Here is a 13,806-nt window from a genome sequence, read left to right on the forward strand (position 1 = left end):
AAGCGTCAATCAGCCAGCCTCCATCTGAATGGGCCCACTGATCTACTTGTTTTATGGGCCGGTCAGACCAATATATAAATAGATTAAAAAGTGTCAGGACTGTCGGCCCAAATGCCCACCGGGAAAATGCCCGGTATGCCCGATGGCCAGTCCGTCCCTGGTGTCCACCCAACATTGTCCAGATATTTCAAACAATCGCCCATCCTGACATTGCTACTAGGATGGCAGTAGTGAAATACCACACAATTCCCATGTCAGAACATTGTCGGAGCTGGCACAAAACAGCTCAGTATACGCAGGACGTAACGCGTCCACAAATGAAAGTCATTGTTTGTATGGATGTGACATTACAGGGCTAGAGACTAGGATGGCTTTCAGGAAGTGTCAAGTAGAGTGAACCATTGAATCATTCAGAGGTCTTGCAATTTTTTGCAAAATCTAAGATGAACATTCATTTAAAATGTACCAAACTCGTTACTGACCTGAGTACAGTGCAGGGTTTGGGCAGGTCAAGCAATGTGTGTCCTCTAGACTCCAGTGAGCTCTGATGTGCTGTTCTAGGAACAGAGAGACAAACTTGAGTCTTTCTGGCACAGACTAAGAAGTGACCTTTGTAGGGTATGCAATCCACAGGGTGGTCTGCATAATGCAGGATAACAAGGTGCAGAGAATTTTTGCAAGCCCAGCAACTTGTTCAGCCAGGAGTATACTGAAAATAACAGAAGTGTTACAGTAACCCTGGGGTAGTCAACTTTTGTACAGGAAACACCGGGGAGTTTGCGAAGGAGCTACTCTCTAACAAGCCCTGAAGTGTGTGGCGGGTGCACGATATCAATGTCTGCCTACTCTGCATCTTTTGTGAAGGATAATGGCGCACTGGAGTGTGTCGGCCAGAGACTTTAACACGCGAAATGTTTCGAGTCCGACGGCAAGCTCTTCTCCGTGAAAAGAGTAGGATATTGAGAGGTTAAATAAGTAGCAACAGGAGAAGTAGAACTCTTGCTCACTGTAGCGAGAGCACATGAAGGTGTAGGCTCGTGGGCCGGAGGAACGGGGGAGACAAAACCAGGTTTCCGCACATTCTCAGCAAGGATGATGTCAGCTTCTAACAGGGACACAGTGTCCAAGCCTAAAATGTTACCAACATTGTTTTTGCCAACACACAAAGACCGTGTTGCCAACACATCACCCACCTATAATAAAACAGGCAATGATTTGTGAAAAACCTCTCTACCATGTAAGCTATGAAGTATAGTACTTTGAGAAGAAATAGGAAGGGATATGTTAGTGACAGATACAGCAGCCCCAGTTTTTACCCTGACCTTGAGACTTCCTGTGATTCCTGATAGACTTTGCAATAGGTTGTTACAGCCATGATTCGAGGCTTTTATTTTGGCAGGGGTCTTTTATCTGCAAGCCTTCATTCCCCATCCTGCCAGGTGAGGCCAAGTGTTCATTATGGGGCGTGTGCTGTCATGAATGTCGAGTTTAAGTTGATGAGAGCAATGGCAGTATAGTCCGACATCCACACGGTTCATGGGGCCTTTGAAAGTATTATTAGCTGCAAGGACATTAAATACTGCTACAATGCACAGAAGATACTGAGCAAAAGGCCCAGATGGTCCCTGAACAATGCTCATGACGTCAGAGAAAGAACTGCCTGTACCCACTAACTGCCGCACAGTACCCCATAATACTGCAAATGGTTCAGCATATTCTCCTGCAATGGTAGGAGGGTTTGTCGCCAGTCTTGACACACATATGTTTGTGTAAAAAACAAGGGGAAAGGTTTGAAAAATCTCATATCCTACATGGAATCTGGCAAGCGTCCACATCTGGTCCCGGTATTCACTATTTGGACTGTTAGGAGTGGTAATCCCTGGACTAGGGCCTGTTTGTCTCTGATAACACAGTTTTGCTACACACCAAAGCAACCAGTCAGAGAATTGAACCAAATGGTGCAGGCCTGGAGCTGCTGGAACTGGAGGGGCCAGTGGTGGCCAAACGTTCTCCCCAACTGGAGTTGTACAGGGGTGGAGTTCTCTGTTCACCATGCACTGCAGCAACCACACTCTCTGGTGCTTATCATTCCTATCATTAGTCTGCTTCCTTAGCTGGGCGACTTTATCTATATGCATTTGCACAGCCTGACACAGTGCATCCAATTAATGCCAACATGTCATCAACTAAAACTCACTAAACTGCTGAAACAACTGTGGACCACAGGTTGCTCATATGTGCAGGCATTCCTTCACTGCTAGTCAGAGCACCACCAGTTTTAAAGTCAAATATGCTGCAAATCTGCCTTAAAATTTTCTGTCTTTGACATTTCCTGTTAGCAGTCTGCAATGTTCAATGACCACAACACATTACACAGGGCCTTTCCTATTATGGCCCTCACCTTCACTGTCTTTTTCCTTCAAGCTCGTGTATGGTAATACAAAATATAATGCTACTTTAATGTAATTATAAGTGAGAATTTGTGTATTAGTTAATCTATCATAAGTGAGAATTCATTTATTAAGAAGCTCATGCCTCTGAAATTCATTGATTAATAAGTTCTATCCTTGTCCTGTCTATTTTTAACAAGCAAACCAAATCCTTGGCTTCTATGCAGCAACTTGATTCACTAGTTTGTACTTGTAAGGCTTGGGAGAGTGTAGGGTCTGTAGCTGTAACACAGGCCCATAGCAACACTGCTACGCATGTCTCAGAGCTGATATGGACTTGTCTCCGACCAGGCTCACCAGGAGAGGACGGTCGCCGTGGCAGCGCTGATCGGGACAGCCTCAGAAGTTGTGCGTACTGCTGCAGACCGACAAGTAGGATCTGAGAGGAGACCCAGTAGCCTACGGAAACCATTGGAACCCAGCAGAACCCATTACACACATGCCCCTACCAGTCTGGCTCTGAATACAGAGCTAGCCTCTCATTGTCTAGCGGAGAGTGCTAGCAGAAGTGGAGTGAAAAGAAGATAGAGAAGTTTGGAGAGAGTTTCTAAACATGCTAATCTGAGCGCTCTGTTACTCTTTTATTGTTCTTTTATTTCATTGTTATTCTTTTATTCTTTTATGCCCACTCTCAGTTTTGTCTGTTTTATGTTTCTTATCCCAACCAAAGAGTATAACACTTGCATTCAACTGTGAGTCTTTCAGAGCTGTTAGAAATATTATATCCCAAATACACCAGCTGTTAGAGCTGTTAGATATTATACCCCGAATACGTGCTCTGATTGGAGCACATGCACTTTGCTAACACAATAGTGACTTCTGTAAGAAATCAGAGACAGTCAGGATTCATTGGTACAGACCGTAAAAACAGTAGAAACCGAAGTTGAAACCCTACTCACATGGTCTTTGTTACGCTTGATTTTAAAGTTCCCTTGCCTTAATCTATGGTGTATTTACTTGATGTAAGGTCTATGCAGTGCCCTTATGCCTGTGCCTGTGTTCCGCGTCAGACTGGTCTTGTAACATCAGCTGGTAGTGCACAGCTTTGGGCTAGAGCCTCCTCATGTGTGAATGAGACTGTGGTTTCAGTTCTATGGGAGAGAAGGAAGGCTCAAAGGCTCAGACTGAGATCCCTGTGCAATATCTTCACACATCAGCTCATATGAAGCATGAGAGAGCGTGAATTAACCTCTGGATCGAAAGGGACTAAAATCCACTTCTAACTAAGGCCTCTGACAAATCTAAGTCCAGGAAGAGGTCTAATCTTGGTTCCTGACAAAACCTCCTTGAACAGACAGACATGGATGGATAACCTTGTGTCAGCACTAGGCTCTGAGCAGCTAGACACCTAAGTCTAGAAAAGTGCTGAGGTTCCCCATCTTAGTGTTTGAGAGAGCCATGCTGGGCGGTTAGAAGTGTGTCTAGGGCTTGCTGTGTCTTTGAGATGTTTAGACAGGGATCTCAGATTTGGGTCATTTGATGTAATGTAAACCGTGCTCTGAGAAAATGTCTAATGTTTGCATGACCTCGTAATTGTTTACATAAGCGATGATAAATAAATATAGATAGATATTATTACCACTATGCTAACATAAGAAACTGACTAACATATGATGGACAGTGTATATGATGGAGACACCGGGTATTTTGGTACAAGCAGTGGGTCATATTACATTAATTTGACTGTGTGAAATGCCCTTGATGCATTCCAGTGTCATTTTTATTACATCATAGTTTAAGGTTTATTGTTTGTACACATTACTAGTCTGAAGGTCTCAAACATATCTTCTGGTTATATCAATTGGTACTAAAATATAAACATTATGTGATAACATTAACCATTATTTTAGTTATTTTGATTTTAGATTCCAATTTATGAACCTTTCCTACTTCAAAGCTAATGTGACTGTTGGAAAATAAAGAAGATTAGATTAGATTAAACCCATATTTTTAACATTCTTCATATGGCTTTGCTCACAACTTGAAGTCTAAAATTCATAATGGCAAAAAAAATTATCTGTTTCAACCAAGTAGCACAATTGTGGTTGCACTACATGGCATTTTACATAACTGAACAACAAGCAAATAAAGAAACAAGTTAAACTTAACCCTGACAGCACAGAAGGCTGATGTGGAGAGAAGACTCAGGACAGTGTTAGCACTGAGAAACAGGAAATGCTACATAGATTTGAACATTCATGGCTCTAATGTGAATTTGAACAATGAGTGATAGAACAGTTATGCTCCAAATAGTCTTTAATTATCTATGATTTCATTATGATTTCACTATTTCACCTGGAAAAACACACAAATAAGTGTGCTCAACTTAAAACATATATAGAACAATTGCATATCTTTTTGTAAAACCCATATATATACGTATATTTACATACACTGATGCAATGCATCATGGGTTATTGATGGAATAACAAAGAGCCAATGAATACCCTTAAGGATATGTAGCAGATTCTGAAATAAACACTCTTGTCTATGCATTGTTTGTTCAGTAAGCTTAATGTGTACAGTGCAAATAAAGTCCACATCAAAGTGCTATGCAAAGACAGACTACGACTGGTAATTTTATTTATTTTTATGATAAAATACCTTTACAATAACAAAACATACAAAATCACAAATAGTGAATGGTAGTCATGGAACATTTCAGTATTGTGAACAGCTACAAAGAGTCACTTAACCTGGCTCAGTGCAACAGCAGAGGCAGAGAGAAATACTGCTGGTTCAGTATATATGTCATGGTCTAATGTTTGTAACATAATGGTGAGCACTAGAACTGTTATTCTATGAACATCAGAATGTGTTAGTATATTATAATCAGGCAGTTATTGATACACTATGCTTATTAGTGTATGTCAGTAAAAAATCAAATATTGAATAAAAGTGCAAAATGTCAGCAGATTGCTCCATCTGTGCCTTGAATAATTCTAGAAGTGAATAATTCTAAAAAGGTACTGTGATTTTTCAAATATATGTGCATGTCTGCGATCCACTTTTGATTAGCCTTGAAACATAATAAAAAGGAAGTGTCAGGTATCAGTACAGGTGCACAGATGTAACCAATCCTAAATAACATATTTCATGTAGTAAACCTAAAGGTCACATTCAAAGTGAAGATTTAATCTGTGCTTTCACCAAGGATCAGTTATGCCATTTCCACCAGTCACTATCATCTATCTTCGCTTACTAATAGTAGCGCCACATGTTCAGTAGTGGAGGTACATGGTAGTGCCTGTAGCCCTAAGCCCACCGCTCCGTCTCCTCGGCGTTTGGCAGCCCCCGTCCTCCTCGGACCCTGATGAACTCAGCCGCTGCCTTCTGCCTTTCTCTGGCCTTGGACACTCGTCTCTCCGGCTGGGGAGGAGAAGAACGGACAAGACTTACGATATCACGAATGTCAGTTACGTCTGCACGTTATGGATCTCAGAGGGAAGTCATCTGACACACATACACACACATAGTTGTCAACTGAACTAATCTAAATTAAACTATACCAGGTTAAAACAGGAACTCAAGACTTCATGGTAAGCCAAATCAGCATTCAGAGGTTCTGGAGTCTTACCATCTCTAGTCACTGTTGTCTCCACTGCGGTTCCTGCTCCAGAGAAGACCTGTGATTCTTCTCCTCCTCCTCTGTCTCCTGCATGTTTCTCAGGGCTCCAATTCTGCTTCTCTGGTCTAGAATGTTCTGTAGTTTCCACACCTCCTCCACCACTACTCCTCTGACAAACACACAATCACCACAGTTTCATTTAGACCTGCTCTTCCTTCAGTGCCCAACATTAGTCACAAGCACAGATACAGTAAATACACAGCATTTTGGATAGAAAGTTTCAACAGTGCCTTCTAGGGGGAGAACTTCATATTATCAGTCTATCTGAGAGGTGACTTTCTCAAGAAGTTATGGTAGCGCCATCTGTTGGTTAGAAAAGATAAGTGACGCATGGAGTATAACATACTGCTGTTTAAAAAGAAACTGAGGACAGAGCTTGATGAATGATTTACAAAACGTTAGGTCTGTGAATTAAAAAATAAGACCATATTAGATTTTTAGTCAGACAACATAAGCTAACCTCAGCAATCTTATTCAGGTCCTGAGACTCAGGACTATAGCATGAGTATGCCAACTTTTAACTGCGGTGCAGTAATTTGACAGCCAGGTTGTAATAATAAATTATATACTTATTATGTAAATTATAAACGTATAAATTATACACTTTTAAAATGACCCAGTATTTTTCCGAACAGAAATAAATTCAACAACGCTATTAAACTGTTCTTTCAGTAATTAGTTTTTTTTTCTGAACGCTCTAGGCTACATCATAAAATATCCATTCACTGCTAATATCTAAAAACATCATTTCATAATGTGGAGGTTATACACTTTCCTACTGTTTAAAAATACCCTGAACCTGCACTCAGTGGCTTCTTTATTAACTACACCTAACAAATAGCAAATAGCTGCATTTTATTGCCATACAGTCAGAAGCTATAGGCCATCTGTTACCATGCATAATGTGTCAGCCACTTTCTACACTGTTCATCATGGACTATAGGACCACAGAAGACAGAATATTACTTGCAGTGTTGTGAAAGGCAACTCCCAGCAAAGCAGTGACAATAACGTGGTGCCTTGCTAGTAGGTGTAACCAAGCTCAGAAGTGTTTTCACACATCAGTGTAACTGTGAATTAAGAATGGTCTGCCTTGCAAATCTTCCAACTGATGGAAGTTCTGTAGTCAAAACCTGATTGACACAGAGTCGGTGACCATCACAGACTGGGCTGTATATGAGGGGTTGAAGTCCCTAACTGGATACAAGATGCTTCTAATATATAAACATATCTAATGAAGTTGTGCGAGGTACATAATTGAGTCTCCACTCAACAAAAAGCCAACTGTTCAGAGTAGCCAGGCTGAGGTTTGTGGGTGATGAGCAGCCCACGGTGGAGTTCTCTGTGGTTCCTGGAGGCCTTCACTGAACTGAGTAATTTTATTGGCCTAATGAGCTCCTCATAATAGCCATCATCTGTGTGCTTTACAAGGAGCTGGCGCTGATCCAGATCCTCCTCTCTGTCCCACCTCTGATCACAGCCCACCACAGAACCCACGTCAGACAGTGAATCTAGGAGAAATGGGGGAGAACGTCATTGCAGCATATATATCTCATGGGCGATCAAACGACCAGTTCAGCAGTGACCAAAGTATAGTTTCTAATACATTTGATTACATTCTAATAAATGAACAGCAGACATATAAAAGTAGAGGCACCTGGCCCAATGAGAGGCTGTGCACATCCTGACTGAAGCTGCTGGTGACTGTGGTCAGTCTGTGGACATCACATTGCACAAACACTCTAAACAACACAACAGCAACATGTGGCAACAGATGTGTACAGAGCATCATGAAGAGATGTGAACCAGTGGGTAATTAATAGTGGTTGTACCTGTGTGTTTAACCTATTTATATGACCACTTCTGTTTCAGTATGTTGCTGGAGCCAGAAAGAGAGTTCTTATAATACGGAGAGAAACTGAGCAGCAGATTTACTACATGAGAGTACAGTTCTTAAGTTTAACGGGGAAAATAAAGTGATGCTCCTCTAATGTCGTTTCCCAAACTTTCCAAAGGATTTGAAAATGTTTTGAAACATAAAACATGAAAGCGTTTATCATGAATGTTTGATTGCTATGCATTCTCATCTTCAACTGTTCCAGATTTTCATAAGTAGCTTCCAAAGCTGTTGATGAAGTGGACAGCTTTGTGTGCTGAGAGGGAACTTACACAAGAGAGGTACTTTGTGTGTGTGTGTGTGTGTGTGTGTGTGTGTGTGTGTGTGTGTGTGTGTGTGTGTGTGTGTGTGTGTGTGTGTGTGTGTGTGTGTGTGTATGTGTGTGTGTGTGTGTGTGTGTACATCATGCTGGGTTAATCATATTGGCCTACAATGCTTGTGAAACTAGCTGGCTTCCAGCCACCTCATTACCCACCCAGCCAAACAATTCCTCCATTTCTTTTGAAAATCTGTTTGCTTTGTAAACTGCCATTATTGTGAAGAAGCCATAGTCTCTGAACTAAACTATTTGAAATCAAAGTAAGTCAAGAGAGACAGCAGAATTCCATACCTACGTCAACAAAAAATATAAACTGACATTGTGTTTTTGTTGGAAAAAAAGAAATAAGTAAGGTAAGGTAAAACTGTCTGTCAGTGTTTTCTGAAGGGATGAATAGAATCTGGTGAAACACCAGTGATTTTTCATGCATTGTTAAGCCTGGTTACTATAGTAACATCACTGACCTCCACTTAAAGTACACCTGAATTACATTTAAACATTTGCTTACTACTGAGGCATGTTTTGTTGACACTAATGGTTTCAAATGTTAAAAAAGGGGGTTTGAAATGGTTTATAATACAAGAGTCATGTGAATAAATGAGAAAAAATCCTTACTTTCTTTCCATGGGTCACCCCCATGTGGCCCACTCCTCTCAGTGCTCACCCTGGACGGATATATCCACGGTGCTGGGCTTTCCCTTCTGTTGTTGCGGAGAGTAAAGTGGGCACCCCACTGACCAAACTCAGTTCACACATTCATAAACCTTCTCGAAGAACTGAATCACAACATCACAACTATGCCTTCAAGCCAATGGGAAGGAAGGAGGGTTGAGAAAAAGTGTGAAGAGAAAGAGAGAGAGGGATAGAGAGAAAGGGGGAGTAAAGGATACAGGGAAAAGCGATGTTGGGGTGGGGGGGTGGTACAGAGATGGAGAGAGAGTGTGTGTAAGTGAGAAACCGGCAGTTTTTGTGGGTATATGTGGGTATACACGATCCAATACTCAAAGTCAAACATGAAATGGTAATAATAAAACATTCCTCTCATTAGTCAACAATAAAGAACAATAATAACAAAGAGGAATATCAGTACTTCATTGTGAGTGTATGTTTATCTTTATTGCTGAAATCCAGTGGACATTTCATGTAACCTACATTAAATACTCAAATTGTAATAGTTCTTTGCAAGCTGTGACAGAGAGTTTACAGATTATGGGGAATATATAGTCATCATATCCAGGATGTGTGAACACTCTTAAACCTTGAAGTTTCTGAAACCTTAAAGCTTTCATGTCCCATGTTTGATATTCTTCGTTTTACACTTGATACTGGTCAGGTCTTTCTGGGTAAGCAGCCCTACCCCCCATGCCCACCCCCACCCCCCCAACACCATTTGTGAAACATTCGTTAAACATCTTGAGACAATATTATTGTAAAGTTTTGATCTATGTAGCTGTTATTAATGAATTTAAACATCTTCCAAAGATGCCTATGCTGGCCACACCTTTGGAAAGTCTAAGAGACAAAATAAACAATACACAAAATTGGCCATTAATTTAACATGAACTTTACCCCATTCACAGTTCATCTTCATTCCCACATTGTACTCACTGGCATATGAGACTGGCATTACTGTCTAACAGAACAGGACTTTGCAGAAAAGCTATATAATTACCTCTTAAATTATATAGGTCGTGTTAAATATTTTATCAGTGGAGTTTCAAACCTTCTCAAATAGACTCTGCTTCTTCATGCCAGCTGTCCACTTGAGTGAGTGGATCATGGTGCTAACCATCCCAGCAAAGATCTCCCAGATCTCAATAACCTACAATAACTACATCAGGCCCACATTCCTACTGAAAAGAAATCTATAAACCACAAAACTGCATCTCATTCTGAAGATCTAGACTGCATGAAAGGTATCATTATTGGCATTATTTTTATTTATACACTGTAGGGTCTTCATATGATGCCACTAAAACTATATTTCCTATATCATTTTGATGTAGGCAGATGATTTGGACAGTGCCTTATTAAATGTATTTTTCTTAATTTTATTTATAAAAACTATAAACATACACAACATAATATGATTAATATGATTAACTCCTCCCTTAACCTAGGTTACATGCCCAAACAATTAAAATGCGCCGTAATTAGACCCTTGATTAAAAAACAGAATCTCGATCCGCAGATTCTAGCTAACTATAGACCCATTTCTAATCTCCCATTTATCTCTAAAATTTTAGATAAAGCAGTTTCCAATCAATTAAACCACTATCTCCAATCAAATAGTATCCATGAAAAATTCCAATCAGGGTTTAGACCAAACCACAGCACTGAAACAGCTTTACTCAGGGTAGTGAATGATCTACTAATATCGGCCGATAATGGGCTCGTCTCGTTCCTTATACTGTTAGATCTTAGTGCAGCTTTTGATACTGTAGACCACAACATTTTGCTGGATAGACTAGAAAACACGGTAGGTATTAAAGGAGTCGCACTCTCCTGGTTTAGATCATATTTAACTGACCGCTTCCAATGTGTAAGTGTTAATAATAAAACCTCTAAATCTGTGCAGGTTAAATATGGTGTCCCACAAGGGACAGTCCTAGGACCACTTCTATTCACACTGTAGCCTACATGTTACCCTTAGGCGAGATTATGCATAAGCACGACATCAGTTTCCATTCCTACGCAGACGACACTCAGCTATATTTATCGGCAAAACCCGATGATTTAGGCGCAAACAGTAAGATTGAGAAATGTGTAGAAGAGATAAAACATTGGATGGCGTGTAACTTTCTAGCACTAAATCCCGATAAAACAGAATTAATAATAGTTGGGTCTAGGGCTGCGAGAGACAAGATACATAATGTAGCATTGAATCTACATTCTTTTACTATAACCCCCAGCGCCGAGGTAAAGAACTTGGGCGTCACAATAGACCCAGATCTCTCGTTCAATACACATATTAATAATATAACTAGGGTAGCGTTCTTTCACTTGCGCAACATTGCCAAAATTAGAAACATATTTAAATATTAGTGATGCAGAAAAACTAATCCATGCATTCATATCCTCTCGTTTAGATTATTGCAACAGTCTCCTAGCTGGAAGTTCTGGTAAATCGATAAACAAACTCCAGCTGGTTCAGAACGCAGCAGCACGAGTTTTAACAAAAACTAAAAAGTTTGATCACATTAGTCCCGTACTATCGTCATTACACTGGCTGCCAATTAGATTCCGTATTGACTATAAAATACTTTTATTAACATATAAAACGCTGCATGGCTTAGCTCCAGACTATCTTAGTGAACGTATTGAACAATATAACCCAGCGCGTTCACTTCGCTCGCAGGACGCAGGGTTATTAACTGTTCCTAGGATCAAAAAGATCACAGCAGGTGGAAGAGCCTTTTCTTTTAAAGCTCCACAATTGTGGAATAATCTTCCTGCCTCTATTCGGGACTCAGACACAGTCTCAATGTTTAAAACTCGATTAAAGACTCGTCTGTTTAGTTTGGCCTTTGATTAAACTGTTACATATTTACTACATCTCGTATCTTTTCTCCGAGGTTCACCTGGAGAGTAATAAAGCTTATACTCGACGCGCCGCGAGCGGCGCGAGGGTCCGCGCGGCGAAAATGACGTAATCGCGGTGGCTCCGCCCGTGCGCGAGGGCCTCGCGCGCTGTCGCGGCGCGAGGTCGTGCACCTCCCGAATTTTGTAACTTCGCGCGCGCGCCGCGCTTCAGCGCGATGGACAAAGTCATGTTTGCCGGGTTCATACACCTATACAAGGTGGAATTAATGCACTTGTACGTCACTTTAAAGGTCCATTTCAATATTTCCCAGCACGTTAAACTTAATTAAGTTAAATATTTATACATATACTCGAAATGAATCGAAATAATTCGCTTTTTTATCACATTAGTTTATGGTTGTTTATTTTCAAAACGCCCAATCTTAACGTCTTCACGTTCTCATGTTTCGTCCTGGAATTACGAGAGGTTCGTATTTGTTAATGTATCGTTTCGGACAACACTGCAAAGCCATATTTACGTTTGATGCCTGATGTGTATATATACGGTCTCTGGTCAGGTAAAAATGTTCTTTCCCCGTTTTTGCAGGGGTTTTTTATTCTCCACTGCCACCTATCGCCACCTATCGTTTCGGAGAACACTGCAGCGACGCTCGCGACGTTCGCGAAAGTATAAACGCCTACACCGCTCGCGCAGGGTCGCGCGAGGTGGGCGGAGCCGCGCGCTACGGTCGCTCGCGAAAGTATAAACCTGGTTACTTTCGCGAGCGACCGTAGCGCGCGGCTCCGCCCACCTCGCGCGACCCTGCGCGAGCGGTGTAGGCGTTTATACTTTCGCGAACGTCGCGAGCGTCGCTGCAGTGTTCTCCGAAACGATAGGTGGCGATAGGTGGCAGTGGAGAATAAAAAACCCCTGCAAAAACGGGGAAAGAACATTTTTACCTGACCAGAGACCGTATATATACACATCAGGCATCAAACGTAAATATGGCTTTGCAGTGTTGTCCGAAACGATACGTTAACAAATACGAGCCTCTTGTAATTCCAGGGCGACACATGAGAGAACGTGAAGACGTTAAGATTGGGCGTTTTGAAAATAAACAACCATAAACTAATGTGATAAAAAAGCGAATTATTTCGATTCATTTCGAGTACATGTATAAATATTTAACTTAATTAAGTTTAACGTGCTGGGAAATATTGAAATTGACCTTTAAAGTGACGTACAAGTGCATTAATTCCACCTTGTATAGGTGTATGAACCCGGCAAACATGACTTTGTCCATCGCGCTGAAGCGCGGCGCGCGCGCGAAGTTACAAAATTCGGGAGGTGCACGACCTCGCGCCGCGACAGCGCGCGAGGCCCTCGCGCACGGGCGGAGCCACCGCGATTACGTCATTTTCGCCGCGCGGACCCTCGCGCCGCTCGCGGCGCGTCGAGTATAAACCAGGCTTAAGCCTGGTTTATACTTTCGCGAGCGACCGTAGCGCGCGGCTCCGCCCACCTCGCGCGACCCTGCGCGAGCGGTGTAGGCGTTTATACTTTCGCGAACGTCGCGAGCGTCGCTGCAGTGTTCTCCGAAACGATAGGTGGCGATAGGTGGCAGTGGAGAATAAAAAACCCCTGCAAAAACGGGGAAAGAACATTTTTACCTGACCAGAGACCGTATATATACACATCAGGCATCAAACGTAAATATGGCTTTGCAGTGTTGTCCGAAACGATACGTTAACAAATACGAGCCTCTTGTAATTCCAGGGCGACACACGAGAGAACGTGAAGACGTTAAGATTGGGCGTTTTGAAAATAAACAACCATAAACTAATGTGATAAAAAAGCGAATTATTTCGATTCATTTCGAGTATATGTATAAATATTTAACTTAATTAAGTTTAACGTGCTGGGAAATATTGAAATGGACCTTTAAAGTGACGTACAAGTGCATTAATTCCACCTTGTATAGGTGTATGA

The 13,806-nt window shown here is 41.5% G+C and overlaps 2 protein-coding genes across 3 annotated transcripts in view; one reads left to right on the plus strand and one right to left on the minus strand.

Annotated features, from left to right (window-relative positions):
• camk1a (calcium/calmodulin-dependent protein kinase Ia) overlaps nucleotides 1–5,009 on the plus strand; it is a 23,961-nt gene extending 18,952 nt beyond the window's left edge. Inside the window, exon 12 of the mRNA XM_077014280.1 lies at nucleotides 2,742–5,009. Within this exon, the coding sequence (XP_076870395.1) occupies nucleotides 2,742–2,833 (92 nt within the window). The 3' untranslated portion in view covers nucleotides 2,834–5,009. The remainder of the gene's footprint in view (nucleotides 1–2,741) is intronic.
• LOC143521427 (uncharacterized) lies at nucleotides 4,821–9,612 on the minus strand. Of its 2 annotated transcripts, none has more exons than XM_077014282.1 (5): nucleotides 8,910–9,612; nucleotides 7,736–7,793; nucleotides 7,547–7,589; nucleotides 6,028–6,187; nucleotides 4,821–5,819 (listed from the first exon to the last, which is right to left on the minus strand). In XM_077014282.1, exons 1-4 carry the CDS (start codon nucleotides 8,931–8,933, stop codon nucleotides 6,037–6,039), a joined length of 276 nt encoding a protein of 91 aa, XP_076870397.1. In that variant the 5' UTR covers nucleotides 8,934–9,612; the 3' UTR covers nucleotides 4,821–5,819; nucleotides 6,028–6,036. The 2 variants fall into 2 exon arrangements, with proteins under 2 accessions (XP_076870397.1, XP_076870396.1); XM_077014281.1 differs by having other exon boundaries at nucleotides 7,507–7,589.
• Between the last annotated feature and the right edge of the window lie 4,194 nt (nucleotides 9,613–13,806).

The sequence above is a fragment of the Brachyhypopomus gauderio genome, chromosome 8, assembly GCF_052324685.1.
Source record: "Brachyhypopomus gauderio isolate BG-103 chromosome 8, BGAUD_0.2, whole genome shotgun sequence".
Lineage (NCBI taxonomy): Eukaryota > Metazoa > Chordata > Actinopteri > Gymnotiformes > Hypopomidae > Brachyhypopomus > Brachyhypopomus gauderio.